This window comes from Pleuronectes platessa, chromosome 8 (assembly GCF_947347685.1).
Source record: "Pleuronectes platessa chromosome 8, fPlePla1.1, whole genome shotgun sequence".
In the NCBI taxonomy this organism is placed as follows: Eukaryota; Metazoa; Chordata; class Actinopteri; order Pleuronectiformes; family Pleuronectidae; genus Pleuronectes; species Pleuronectes platessa.
The window spans coordinates 9881513-9896512 of record NC_070633.1 but is presented as its reverse complement, the minus strand read 5'-3'; the positions used below and the strand labels follow the sequence as shown (position 1 = coordinate 9896512).

The window sequence follows — 15000 nt, the reverse complement described above, 5'->3', positions numbered from 1 at the left end:
GTTTTGTAGTGTGTCTTAATTCATTCAAAAGTGAAAGTCAGCAGTGTCTGAGAATAAAGACCCTAGCTTTCCACTACCCCAGTCTCAAAAGCTCCTCGACTAAGGGGGTCCTCAGGACTTGGTGTTAACATTTTAAGAGTACGTCTTCCTGAAGTTAGGAGAAGAAGCGAGCTGCTGGATTCGAATATGTCAGGACATCAATGACAATATTCAATGATATGCAATGACTGATGGGAAAATAAAAGTGCCAGGTTTTCTAAAATTCCATTTTTTTCCCACAATTGGTCATAAACTTTTAAATCACCCCTCCTATGTGAAAGAACATGTGATGTATTAAAAAATCTGGAGTTAAGAGCAAGAGTATGAAGTGTTTTCTTATTGGCCATGTGTTGCTGCTCTCGCCATATCCTCTGTCCACCAGCATTCTTTCTACTACATGACAAACATGATGAGACGCCTTTTTTAAGGATGTTTTTTGAAAATATATTTATTGTATTTGTCTGTGCAGTTGGTACCGATGATACTACTTCATGACTACTTCTATGTACTTTATGCTATTACTTCACTGTTAATGTGGAGATTCAGTCTGGTAGAATACACACCTCTGTCCTGCTTTTTATTTATTAAGACCAGAGCTCACTGAGCCTTTCAATTCATAGTACAAGTAGAACCCAGGTGGCCCCTGAGAGCCCAGAGGAACTGATGCCATTTCTGAAACTTCCAGAGCAAAGAGTCAAAACACAGACTCAAGTCGTTGAAGTGAGACACTGAACACAAAGAGGAGAAACCTGTGGAAAACAACGCCCATTTCATTTAAAATATGCTGCAGAAGAAACATTAACTTACTTAATACTTTCACTTGTAATTCATTTCTGTGTGTTAGTTCAAATAATATCAAATAATATCAATTAGGTTATATCAACAGAGAGTCTGAGTCAATGTCAAAATAACACAAAATTATCAGACGGAAGAAAACACAGTGTAGTTATCTGACAGACTGAAGAAAAATAAACTAATAATACTTAATGAGTAAAGTTCTGTCTGGATAACAATCTTCATATTGGGATTTTAACAGTTCACACATATACCACATCTGAGTAAGAGTAAAAATAAAACCTGTGCAGATTAAAATCCACCACACCAGCTACAAAGATCTCAATAACTACAGTTAATGTTGCTATGATGTGTTATAAAGTACAGTATCTACACTGACCTGAATTTACCACCAGATTTTGGCCAAACGTTCAGGTCACAGACGTATAATCACGACATGTTAAGGGCCTACAAAACTATTGTACATTGGTCTAAATGTCTCAGTGTTCTATGATCTTTTTTATACAGATATCACAATTTCACATTTATGCATATGCAACATCAAGGCACACACCAGTTCTAATATTCTATAAATAACAGTGGCCCTGTTTCTGCCTTAAACAAGTGCTTTAACCAACATTACGTACAATACAAATATATAAGTGATGTATCAAAATCGAACAATATTCTGGACCTTTGAGAGGATCGCACAGATTTCACAGAGTGAAACCTGACAGGAAAGACAAACAGTGTGTCATGCATTAAAAACTGGAGTCCGTTAAGAAAGAGAGAGGTGTCACTGCAGTCTTCAGTGCTAAAGGAAATGAACGTCCCTCTCTGGTGTAAGTTCTGTGCTGCCTCCATGCTCTCCATGAAAGAGGATGTGGCGTACAGGATGGGGTCTCATCATGTTGACCGTCAACCTGATGTAGAATACTGACGCTGCCTTTCTGGCGGGCTGAATGTGCTCGTGACTGAAGCGCGCACGGGGAAGCAGCATATACAGGTGCATGAAGGCAGAGCTGCTGTGTGCTTTTATGCATCTGTTGCCTCGCAGAGTCTGACCGAGCTGGTAAACTTTAACACTGGCTCGTCTTCTCTGGGGAGAGGAAACGCTCCTGGTCTTTTCCTGCCGCATCAACACCATCCTGCTTCTCCCTGCTGCTCTTGCTCTGTTCCTGGGTTGTGTTCGCTCTGCTTAGAGAGAGCTGGAGTAGGCGCTGGCGCTCCACACTGTGCCACATGCCGTAGCCAAAGTAGATCAGGAAGCCTGAGGAGGGGAAACATATCAATATCATCCTGCACCAATATATTGTCTATTGCATTTGCACAAATGTATATTCCAGTATTTAACTGTTCGGTGGATTGTGAATTGTTTTAAAATATTTCATTAAATTGTATTACTTCCAAGGAGGTTATGTTTTTATCTGCGTCCATCCAATGTGTAGATTGATTGAGTACAAAAGTTAAAATGTAAAAATGAAAGGAAACCTCAGAGTGGAACAAAGGTACAGGAAGTCTGTTTATCCATAAAAATAAGCACATGTCCCAAAATGTTGTCTAGGGCTAAAATGGCTGTTCGTAATTTTAAAAGACACTCACCCACAGCCATCCACACAGAGAAACGTATCCACGTATCTCCACTCAGCTGAACCATGAGGTAAATGTTGACAAAGATGCTCAGAATGGGCAGATAAGGCAGAAGAGGAACCTGTGATGATGAGAAGTACAAAATAACAAACAATGTGATCGATCAACCTTGTTCCACGATGTAGGACTAGGAGTGAAAACCAGCAGACATGGCTTGTACACACCATGAAGGAAACCTTCTTGCTCGTCTGAGGCTGCCTGCAGACCATGACGACGCAGCTGCTGAAGATGAGGAGACACACACCCAGCAACGCCAGGATCCACACCTCCGCACGAAGGATGCAGCCAATGTGGTACGTGGTGAGATAGCTGACCACGCACACAACCGTCACTGTGGTTGAAGAAGACACAGAGAATCAAATGTTAAACAGGCGACGTCTTTTCAATACATCGGCAAAATGTTTTGAGCCAGAACTTGAAGATGAGGCTGTTAAAGGCGGGCTGCCGACCGAGCACACAGATGGTCATGTTGACCACACTGGAGGAATGTTCAGAGGGGGCGACAGGCGGGTGCAGGACGGTCTGCAGGGTGGAGCTGCCACTCTTCAACATGTGGAGGTGGGACTCGGACTCTGTCAGGTCTGACTCGCCCTCCGACGAGAGGTAGTCCCTCTCACCTGTACGCCCCTCCAGAGATCCGTCCGGCTGGTACCTGGACGACAGAGGTTAAAGGTCATAAGTTGCTAATTTTCAAATGCAGCATTACATGACTCGCGAGTGAAGATTGTCTTGTGTGTACTTCTGCAAGGAAACTATCGAAAGATGGATGACATGAGTGCTCTGCAAAAGTGAAGTCAAATCATTCTTGATGGCCCCCTGGTGGCTATGTGCAGTATAGATCAGTAACCCCACCTTCTCCATTTTTGTAGGTAAGACATTGACCAGACTAAAAAGTCAAAGTAAACCTCAAATCAATTCTCACATGTCCAAGTGCATATGTTTCCAGTAATTTTTTTATTTGTGACTTGATGCCATAAAAACAGGGTGACATGTTGTGATGTGATTGGTTGAGCACGTGTATCTGCAGGACCTTGGCACTGTGGCATCGCTCTACAATCACTGCTGTGCAGACTCTGGTCGCCAATGACATTAAAAGCCGGATGGCAGTATCTGTATTCTAGATATATTATTTTAATTTTTATACTGTATTTTTGTGCAGAGGGAGGAAGTGGAGTCCATCTATATATAATTTATACATCTGAAGTCTATGTTGTAAATCCATGTCAAAACTCTACCTCAATATTAAGAGGTAGTTAATACCTAAATACATGATTTATGTGTATGTTTGGCGTCATGCGCCTCCAGGAAGGTCTAGAGTTTGGAAATCAGAAATCTCAGCCATAAAATTATGACCTCAAACTTAGAATGGAACTCAGCGTAGCCTGAAATGCTGCACTGCTTTTTCTTTCTTTTTCATAGCTTCAGGTCTTTTTTTTTACTTCACAAAACAAGTGAGGCCTGTGAATCTGGTTCAAACCAGAAAGAGGAACACAGCAACAGTGTCTGCTGTGGCTGTGGTGATGAATCAGCCTGGTGTTACCAACAGAGGTGCACAGCAAGTACAGAGGTAGGCAAGTACACAAACCAAAGTAAACACCTTCATTCAGTCAAGCAGCCACTTCACATTCGTACAAAGGAAGCATTCACAGCTCTTACATCACCGGTAACTGGGCATCATACCTGTGGGCTCAGAAAAAAGCTCAGGAAAGCTATTTCACAATACTGTACAAATGTGTTTTCTTTCCCAATTTGTAGTGATTTTCTATAAATGTACCCACCTGAGGATCAGTACACAAACAGCGACCAGTGAGTAGGCCAGCAGGGTTCCAATGGACATCATGTCAACCAGGGCTTTGAGGTCAAACAGGAAAGCCATGATGGCTGCAGCCAGCAAAAGAAATAAACAAAAAAAGAATATCAAATAGATGAAACTAGATTTTAAATACTAGAAGCAGAATTGTACAAACATAAACAAAAGTGCAACAATAATATTCTTGCCATTACAAAAATGCAACATCCAACAAATGTCCATCAACACAAACGGATGCAAATTAAATTTCATGCAGACATATTTTCACAAGAGACAGTGACGAGCTGACAGCTGCAATCGTCTCCATACCATGTGTGTTTGGATGGGAGACACTGTGGCCTCTCATGTATAACAACACGTGACTCCAGTATGGAGCTGATCTCAGCAGTGCAGCTCAAACACAGAGCAGCTGCGTCTCACAACATTACAGTCAAACACAAGTATCAAGGAGAGCTCTCTCTGCGCAGTGCTGCCAGGTGTTCAGTACATGGCCTGCGGTGGTGTCCAACCATCACAGGGTTCACATCTGCCAGTCACTTCCCCGGGTCATTCACCCTGCAGGTGTATAAGCCCCTCCACCTCAGTGCAGTGGGCAGGATGTTACTATGTATTGAACGCCTGGGTCCCACTGAGCAGGAAGGCTCGTTCTCCACACTGTACGAGCACCACCACAGTCACCACAGATCACAGTGTTTGAATCTCTCTATGTGTGTGTGTCTATGTGTGTGTGTCTTACGTCTTATCTAGGTCATATTGCGTTAGATGTTCACATTGTATTTTTTTATATTTCTTTAAAAAGTAATAATAATTAACGATAGGGGAAATTGGTCCATTGATCCAAATAGAGCAGACAGGAAACTTTAAACCCCGCCTCCTGCGGGGCCAGAAACATACAGTAATGAGGTAGTGGATGTTGTATTAGGGATTAGGATACACTCTGCAAGTACTTTAACTTTTCATACTTTGTTATGTTTAGAAGAAATTACATAGTTACTTTACTCAAGTAGAAAAGTCAATGAGGTACTTTTACTTGAGTACATTTTTGTCGCTTTGTACTTTTACTTTAGTAAAAGGTTTCAGTACTTCCTCAAACACTGTTCAAGTATTGTGAAAGTACCGTTATATCTATAGCAGGTCTGTGAAGCTCTGCTTAGTGGATCTTATAGGTACATGCTACAGTATAATTTTCACAATGACAATGCTACCATAGTGATATGTAGCAGGAATAATGTTCACCGTGTTTGCCAGCTTAGCATGATAGGTAACATTTTGTAGTACAGTTCTTTTGACAAATTCTGGACGAAAGTTCAAAGGTTAACCAAAATTATTACAGTTTATTATGAGGTGCCGATAGTCAGCAATATCTCAGTGTGAACCTATGGTGGACCAACTGACTAACTGACTTTGCATTCTTAAAAGGTGCTGCTACCAGCACGGCTACTCCACTACATAGCACATGCTTCCAGGAGCTACGTCTCTCTTATTTATTATTTAGTCAAGTGGAATAAAGTATTTGGTACGAGATCATTCTTAAAATAAGAAATAAGAAGACACAGCATCCTCAATAATGACTGTAATGTTTTTGTCACATGCTTTGGAATTCATCATCACTTAACATGCAGCCATCACCACCTGACGATGTGTGCACAAATATAAATTAAAAACCCAAGCAAGGCCACACCACAACCCCAATTAGAGGCGAGTACTGGTCACGGGAGCTTACCCGCAGTGGTACCTGCCGCCATGGTGGCAGCCACAGGTGACTGGCGCTTACTCACTTTGGACATAAATTTGAACAGAATACCGTCTCGTGCCATGGCAAAGAGAATGCGTGGCAGAGGGAACATGGAGCCCAACAGGCTAGGGAGAAGAGGGTTCATGGTTAAGATGAGGGCATTCTGGGGAGAAAAACATGGCACCTGCACAACTGTGAAAGAGCAACATGTCTAAGGCAGGACAACCTCCCATGAAATGAATAATTCAAAGCAGAACATGAATAAAGTAGTTACATTTTTAGATGGCTTTAGTTTAAGAAATTTAGAAACCAAAAGATTCCTCTGCGTCTTTCACAGTTGATTGGTGGAGAAAGATTAGCATCTAACTTAGACGCTCCCCGGCTCTCACCTGCTACTACACCGGAGGTCATAGTGGCAATAAGTGGGGTCTTCGTCTTAGGATTGATTCGGGCTAAGGCTTTGAAAAGCACCCCATCCTCTGCCATAGCATAGATTACACGAGGCATAGGGAAAATGGAGCCCAGCAGGCTGCGTGAAACAGCAGAGACATGCAAGACCAACACGTTAGTCAAGAGCGCCAAACACAGACACACAAAACACAGACACACAAACACAACACACAGCAACAATCACATCTTTAAAGCTTCAGAGCATGATTCAAATCAATGAATGTCTATCTTTCCTGTTGGCAATTGTCCTCTTGAATAATAATCATTACCGTCCAGTTAAATAGATTCAACACTTAATTGGGGAAAACTAAAACACCACTGATGTCTTTCATCGTCTGTTATTCTTGTTTGAAAGTAAATCTTTAGTAAATTTGGAAGGGATTTCTTTGGAAACTTTATTTTTTGCTAAATAGTAATTAAGACTGCTGGAGGGCGGCCAACTGCAGCGACGACTAATGCAAGATTTAACCGATTCGATTTAATTGGCTGGAATGAAATTGCTATTATGCATAATGGACCAAGTGAGTGACTGAAATACACCAGGATCTGTTGACAGAAAACTTAATGGGAACTAAAACCCTCAGGAAAGAATGACAGAACTAAAATGCACCAACATTTAGAGATAAACTTGCCACCATTATTTTTTAGAGATGTTCAGATACAATTTTCCCTTGTAGATAACGATTCCAATACCTGGACTTTGTGTATCAGCTGACACCAAGTACAGATCCGAAACCAGTGCATTTAAATATAACTTATAGAACGTATTATAACAGCTGTATGCTACTAGCCCTGTATGGCTTTCATTGTTATATGCCATACTACTAATCTTGCGATTGGCAACACTAGTGCCACCCCTCAAAATAGAAGTCTTGCAAATGATATAAGTCAGTGTTTTACTTGTGGGACTTTCCAGGGGGAAATATTGCCATATAACTGACATTTTAGCTAGCTCTGGCTAATGCTACAATACTGGGTATATCTTCTTCGCCGCTTTAAAAACAGTACTTGCCAATGGCAGTACAGCACAACACCTTTTTCTGGAGAGGCGAATACAAAGTAATTTGCGTGAAAAAAAAATTCTGTTTTATCTGGGTGAATCTACTCAACTTTAAAGACTTAGTGTCAGATCGGTACATAGATTTACGCCTGACCCTGTATTTTTGCCAGTATCCGAGGGCATTCCTGATGCTGGTATCGGAACATCTCTACAATGTATGATACCCGGATTATATAAAGACATGAAGGCATCTCAAGGTAGATTTAAGCACTGCACCCACTACGCCCCACTTAGCAACAGGAATCAATCCAATACCAAGACAATGACGTAGATACATGGTCACTATTTAGACCAGATCTCATCACCATTATCACCATCTACAGTACGCACAGATTAAAGTAATACATTCTGCTGAGTGAAACTAACATTCAAATGATTTAATCTGTTGTGAATAATGATAATTGGCTCTTAACTCAGTTGACAAAAACATAACTCAGGGTTACCTGGTAGAAAGGGCACAGAGTGAACCCACAGCCACCACATATTTGGCGGGACCCCACCCCACATATTCAAAGGCCATGGGCAGAGGGCTCTTCTCGTCCAGCAGGTAGTAGGGCATCATGAGGGTGAGCGCAGCCGACACGCCAAAGTACGCCAGGAAACACACGGTCAGTGACACCACGATGCCGATGGGAATGGCCTTCTGCGGGTTCCGTACTTCCTCACCTGTCCCACACAGACACACAAAAGGATTCACATTCAGCTTATAACGAATGCAGTCAAACTAAATCACAGTCTATGTAAGGCTCACCTGTCGTCGCAATGCAGTCAAATCCCACAAAAGCATAGAAGCAAGTGGCTGCTCCAGCCAAAGTCCCACTGAAGCCGTACGGCATAAATCCTCCAACTCCGTAATCACTGCTCACGTTGGCCGTGACTGACAGGTTCCTGAAACACGTCAACTGCTATTTCATAATGATATTGAATATAATTAAGTTAAAAGCTTCCTCTTTCTTCTTTATAGAAGCATTACACTGAATTTTAAACATTTTGAAAACTTTCATTTGATCAATTATACAAAATATTGATATTTTTGGGGTAATTAATCAACTAAACAGGTCATATCATTGGCAGATGATTATATTACCTTCTTAATATGGTGACATTTATAAGGGATTCCTCCGATATCTCCCAGTTGTATGTGTCTCCTTTGACAAAGCCGGAGATGATGACGAACAAAAGTACAAGCACGTTGACTGAAGTGAAAACTTTATTGACCCAGGCGGATTCCTTCACCCCGAATGACAGAAGCCCTGAAGAAACAAAGAGACAAGAACCATGACAACACACTGATGCTGAGCAGCTGCAACCATCACCGTTTTTTTAACTTAGTGTATTATCATCCTATCATTTGCCATTCATTCACATTTATCCATCCATCCTTCCATCCATCCATTCTTTCATCCATCCACTTTCTACACAAGTCATGGCAATAAAATAAAATTACATGCAATGTCATAGGTAACGCTTGTTTGTAAATCATAGGAAATGTGCACAGCTACAAGCAAAACTGATGGAACTGAGTGTAATAAATACTTAATGAAATTGTTTAAAAGGATTAACGTCCTTGTGAATTTGTTGCAGTGTCTTCCAAACACCAGTGGGTTGTTCCCAGGTCACACTGATCTAATGCATCCGTTGCATTGACAGGCCAATTGATAAATCACATGATTAACTTGAAACAGTCCAAAAAGTATAATGAAACCGTTCTGAATAGTTTGAATCCCTGTGCTGTCATGAATCTGACCACGAGTAATAAATACTTTGTACTCTAATTTATTAACAGCTACTGATGATCCAAAACCCTCAGCTGCTACACTGGAGCATGTCCGCGGTCTGAGGTTGTAAAGAAACTGGCGGTTCACCGCTGTGACTTTGGAAAAGAAGGCGCTGCTGAAGATAGAAGAAGGATCAGGGTCTTTTTTTAAAAGAGCGTGTGCTCCGAGTGGACTCACAAAGCCCCGGCCTCAAGCATTCGTATGCCTTGCCCCCTTAACCACCTACTCAACCGGCTCTTTGTTGGATTATGCCAGCTTTGGCTCATGGAAGTTGGCTGTTTAAAACAAGTTGTGATAAGCCTAATTTTACTCTCTTTGTCTTCAGTCTCACAGTGACTGGATTTTATGATTCTATATTTTGCTGCCTTACCAGAGAGCAGCAGTATCAAGCAGACGGCAAAAAAGTCAGGGTACTGAGCCAGACCGGGCGAGTTCATGCTGAAGTAGGTTTTACAAAATATCTCAATGTGTCCTCCGATCATCTCATCGAACGTGCCACTCCAAGCTCTGGCCACCGAGGAGGTACCTGTGAGGAGAACAAAGACCAGACAGCATGAAAACACCAGTATTGTCTTAGAGTAACATCGGTATCATTTTCAGTAACTCACCAATCACATAGGAGAGAATTAGATTCCAGCCAGTGATGAAGGCCCAGATCTCTCCGACAGTCACGTAACTGTACAGGTAAGCAGAGCCTGTTTTGGGGACACGGGCCCCAAACTCTGCGTAACATAAGCCGGCCATGACGGAGGCTAGGGCGGCAATCAGAAAAGAGATGACAATGCTGGGGCCGGAGTTTCCTTTAGCCACCTCGCCGGCCAGCACGTAGACACCGGCGCCCAGGGTACTGCCCACTCCCAATGCAATGAGGTCGCCGGTTCCCAGGCAGCGGCAGAGCTTGGAGTCTTCCAGGTTGTTCAGGTCGACCACTTTTCTGCGCACCAGGGAGCGGCCGAATGACAGAACTTGCTCGAGCATGTTGATGCCTTCTATAGGGGGAGAGGGAGAGAAGAACAGACTTGAAATACTTGTGCAGCTCACCCTCTAATAACAGTTATATAATCTATAGTCTGTAAACTGTCCTACTACACATGCTGTTTCATGTCCCCTTCCACAAACGATTCTGTAATTTAATTGGATGAATGAAAATGTGTAGTTGCAAAGTCGTAACTAGAAGAATTGTGAAATCAGAGGTGTTTGAGCTGTGTTCGACTTGGCTCAACCTGCTTTGTGCAGCTTGTCAGAAAATGTTTTTTTCAAATGTCAGTTGCATAATGAGTGAAGACACTAAAAAAGGTGAGGTTAGGGCTGTTGAGAGGAATGTTAACCCTACAAAGTAAGAGATGCATTTAGGAATGCTGCCAAGCACCACAGTGTGGAAAAGCTCATACAGTGAGTAACCCATTAAAATCTATTGTTTGGGCTTATGGCGCAGATCTAAGTACTCAAAGGGCTGCATTCATTAAAGCACCATGAATGCAATAAAGACATTCCAGCAGCTCTTTTTACTAATTACATTAAAAAGATAAACTGCAAAGTCTCCTTTGTCTCTATTGTCTTGCGTCTTAAAATGTCTCTTTTCATTCACAGGATTAGTGGTGTGGCTGCCTAAATTATTTGCATGAATACAATATCATTAAGGATTGAAATATGCCTGCTCTCCAATGAATAGTTTCCAACTGCTTTTGAAGTTAAGGCTCCATCTTTGAACCTAAACTTTGATTTTCTTGACCGTAAAATGTACACTGACGGCCGTCCAAAAGAGCCCTGATCTCCATATAAGTGTGAATCATTAGACCAAGAGAGATGACAGCTCATTACCATGACAATATGGGCTATATTACAGCGTCTCCAGGAATAAGGTGGATTAAAACTGGGCATCACAGAGAGCCGAATAAGATTTTGTCAGTTTTTGAAAAATAACAAAACTCATTGAGGTAATTTAGTTTGTTGGATTTGCTGTGAAAATGCATTCAAGGCTTGTCATGTGCTGTGACCAACTGCATATTTCACACTGTACAGTAACAGCAGCATGAAACACATATCTAACACTGAACATAGCCTACCACGTTTTTTTTCCTAGAGACTGCAGATTCACATTCAACCAACAGCTACCGCAAACTGCTACATTTCTAAATTCATGCACAATCGCTGTGGTAAACATGGTAGACTTTATGTTTTACATCAGAGACACACACCTACCTGTTGATGACTGTGTGTGGATATGACTGAAACCAGACGGATGTCAGACGTGCTTTACTTCCCGCTTGCTCCTGCAGGAAGCCCTTCAGCTGATCAGATGCTCATGAAGCACAGGTAAAAGTCAAATTACATCAAATGATCCCATGAACTGCAGCCTCCTCCACCAGTCTGTTCCACACTAATTGACTATGCTGGCATGCACAGTTGTGTGCAGAGCAGTGTGTTTACTCCTCCCCTCTACGTCCCCACCAGTGTTTCTTCATAGGATCAGCCCTCGCATTGCCCCTACACTCACGTTCCACTCTCCCAGTCAGGGGAGTGAGGTCCCCTGAGGGGGGACGTAAGGGGGGAGAAGGAGGGGAGCCCAGGGAAATGTGTGTGCGGGCGTGTTTCCCCTCTTTGGTTATGGTTTGGAGGAATATTACTGTGTGGAGGCAACAGTGCACCATAAGCTCTCACTATGGGATCACAGAGCAGTGCAGAGAGAGACTTCTAATGTACACTCAGGTCAAATACATCCCAGCTGCCCAGATGCTTACTGACTACTGATAAATGGTTAGGCAACTGACAATGACAAACATTGAGGCAGATCACTGTTTACCCAGTGCGGTCCACAGGAGTGCTGCTAAAAGCATGGGTGCTGATTGGTCAATGGAGGGTGGACGGGCTATGGTGCTGTGGGGGGGTTAAGTCCCCTTAATGGAAGACAGGTATTGCTCAATGTCCCCTGAGCTATTGGACCCATGGACATTGCAAAATCAATAACACGGCTCCCCAACAAAAGCCCGGACTCTCCATAGCAACTTCAGTTACAGGTTAGAGTGCCTCTAGTAGAAGAAAAAGTCAAAATGTTTCTACCAAACACTGCCTGCGAAGTACAACTGAGGCTGAGTTTGCAGCAGCGAGTGTTTCTGCCCAGACCAGCTCAAACCAGCTTAAGACCTCAGTGGGAAGGTGGCAGCTGGCCCCGAGAAACACCGTCCAATCCACAGACCGGAGAAGACACAGCATGGCAACAGCCAGATCCCTCTGTTTGTCCATCCAGCCGACCGGCCACATATCATGGCCGATCACCCACCAAATCTTGGCTGCAGAGGCTGATTATCTGACCTGCATGCTGATGGCCAAGCAAATGGTTTCCTTGATGGTGGGCTGACTCAAGACACTAATGCTGAAACACTTACATTTAATACGAATACAGCCAAAGGTTTACACTGATCCAATATGGCTCCCATCAAATGACTCAAAATTAAAAAAGTGAAAGTATCACATTTCAACTAGTCCCTCTGGTAAGAAGCTCCAAGACACCAAAACTGGTGAATCAATTAATCCACTTGTAACACACATGTAATCTGAGATATTTATTGCGAAAAACATATTTGCATTCCATCTATGACAAGTTCTCTGAACAAAATTCACTAAATAACACTTTAAAATTTTTCTAATAATGCTTTAATATCCCAAAAATACTTACTTTTGGAAGGAGCATTAAGTGTCTTAACATGCAGGTCGTCACTGTAACCATGGAAAGGTGGACAGAAGTCCCTGGCTCACTGTATTTTATTGTTGACCTGCGCTAATTGTGTGAAGCCAATTGAATGCATTTGCCCTCCAATGGTTGAGTGACCTTGCTCCAAAAACGTGGATATGGTCAACAGATTGAGTGGTGTTTGCCTTGCGGACAGCGGGGTTGCACGCTCCAGTTAACATTGGTGTCACCAGGAAATGTTAGAGTGAACAATTACAGATAAGTCAAGACAGCAGGAGTGACCTCTGTGTTAAAAACAGACGATGTTGGGCCAGGAGGATACTTAGACCTCAGGTAACTGGATGAGCGATATACTACAAGATGAGCTGAGGGGCAAAGCCACAGATAACCTGGAATAATGAGCAATGATAACATTCAATCCCTTCTGTGGATATTATTTAAGAAGAAACTACAGGTTGAATTAAGACAGTGGTTTCTGGCCATTTAAAAGGGAAACAAATTGAGATTTTGAGCTTGAAGTCATAATGTTACGCAAATATTTCTGTAGTTATAGGCTAACTGTCATTTAACTAGGAGAAATATCAGTAGATCAGTCTGCCACCTGTGATTAAATAAGAATTGTGGAGCATCTTGCTGAGTTTTACTTCGGTATAGGTTTTACAAACATATATATTGAGTCTCTTGTCACATCAGCACCACATTATCAAATGTATCGGGAGTTTGAAACGAATGTGCAAGAAACTGTATATATTCTTAAGAAAGACTCTTTTATGGAGGACGAAATGTATGGTAATCATCGAATGTTAGGTTGTCCTTGTTTACATCTGGGTTCTAACTCTAACTTCATCTTCTTCAGTCTTACTAATCATAAAAAGTACAAAGACAGACCAGTGTAAAAGTAGTAATTTTTTTTTGTGCTCAGGAGACCTGGATGAGCCCTGGTTTAGCTCTTGAATTTAAAGTCGTGGCCCAAAGCCTCTTCATATTACATTTGTGCCTGAAGCCTGAAGACAATACCTGCTCTTAGTTTGACTTAATACTTTTTTTATTAGTTAGGGGGATGCAGCATTATCTATGGACGTATTGATCGTAATTAGGGAAAGTTCCCTGTCCCTGCTCCTCTAAAAGTGATTTCCTGTCAGGTCCTTGCATGTTTTTGTGTGGTGGGTCTGACTCTAGGAAAAAAACACTACATTTCAAAGAATTCAAATCTAAAACTATGACCTTTCATGCTTTAGGAAACTAGGGGTCAAACATTTGAATTTGGGTAAATGGCCTATATCTTGATATTTATTGTGTATAAATCTGGCAACCGAAACAGATTACTTTATAAATGATCTGAAATGTTAGAGAATCATTTGGCCTGTGGGCTATTTGTGGCCTCGGGCTGACCTCTAAAGTCTCTGGGGATATAATGACTCTTTCAAAAGTGAATTCCACACTGAGGAAGATAAAACATGGGTTACAATAAAACTGGCTGAACTGGCTGCACAGGAAATTTCACTGGTTTAAAAGTCTAAACAAATATTTGTATTCAATCCATCCTTCTAACCTGTCACGTTCATTTCAGATATGAGGCAATTACTCGTACGACACATGTACCTGTGATAAAACAGATATAGTATGAGCCATGAACTTATATCATTTCATTCATCATAATCACATGATCTGGTTTCTCATCTAAGCAGGGGAAAAGTATTTGATCCAAGTGACCAGAGCTGTTGTTTACAATAAATCGTGAATACAGAACAGTAAGGCATCAGTAAGTCAATCACCTCTGCCAAGTTGAATTATTCACTGTTATTGTTTTTTTTCAACCAAATACTATGAAGATGTCAGAGGAACTTAAACTACAACATGGATTTACAAATATAGAATGTGTGTGCATCCAGTTCAAAATCATGTGGATTCATGTGTTGTCTGCACAGGGGAGCCTCTCAAAATAGCTCCACACTGTGATGATCAGTGACATATGCTCAGTGCCAGAATGTACAACGCTGTATCGCAAAAATT

General features: G+C 41.9%; 1 protein-coding gene across 3 annotated transcripts; it reads right to left on the bottom strand.

The window, feature by feature from the left end:
• Positions 1-469: 469 nt before the first annotated feature.
• On the bottom strand, positions 470-12429 carry slc7a2 (solute carrier family 7 member 2). 3 transcript variants are annotated; one of them, XM_053428765.1, is made up of 12 exons: positions 11495-12429; positions 9905-10285; positions 9667-9822; positions 8606-8771; positions 8270-8406; positions 7962-8184; positions 6398-6537; positions 4242-4344; positions 2913-3115; positions 2628-2794; positions 2416-2524; positions 470-2083 (listed from the first exon to the last, which is right to left on the bottom strand). In XM_053428765.1, the coding sequence occupies exons 2-12, from the start codon at positions 10272-10274 to the stop codon at positions 1893-1895; spliced, it is 1965 nt and encodes a 654-aa protein (XP_053284740.1). In that variant the 5' UTR covers positions 10275-10285; positions 11495-12429; the 3' UTR covers positions 470-1892. The 3 variants fall into 3 exon arrangements, with proteins under 3 accessions (XP_053284740.1, XP_053284739.1, XP_053284741.1); XM_053428764.1 differs by having other exon boundaries at positions 11499-12276; XM_053428766.1 differs by lacking the exon at positions 6398-6537 and adding an exon at positions 5997-6133 and having other exon boundaries at positions 11499-12266.
• Positions 12430-15000: the final 2571 nt, after the last annotated feature.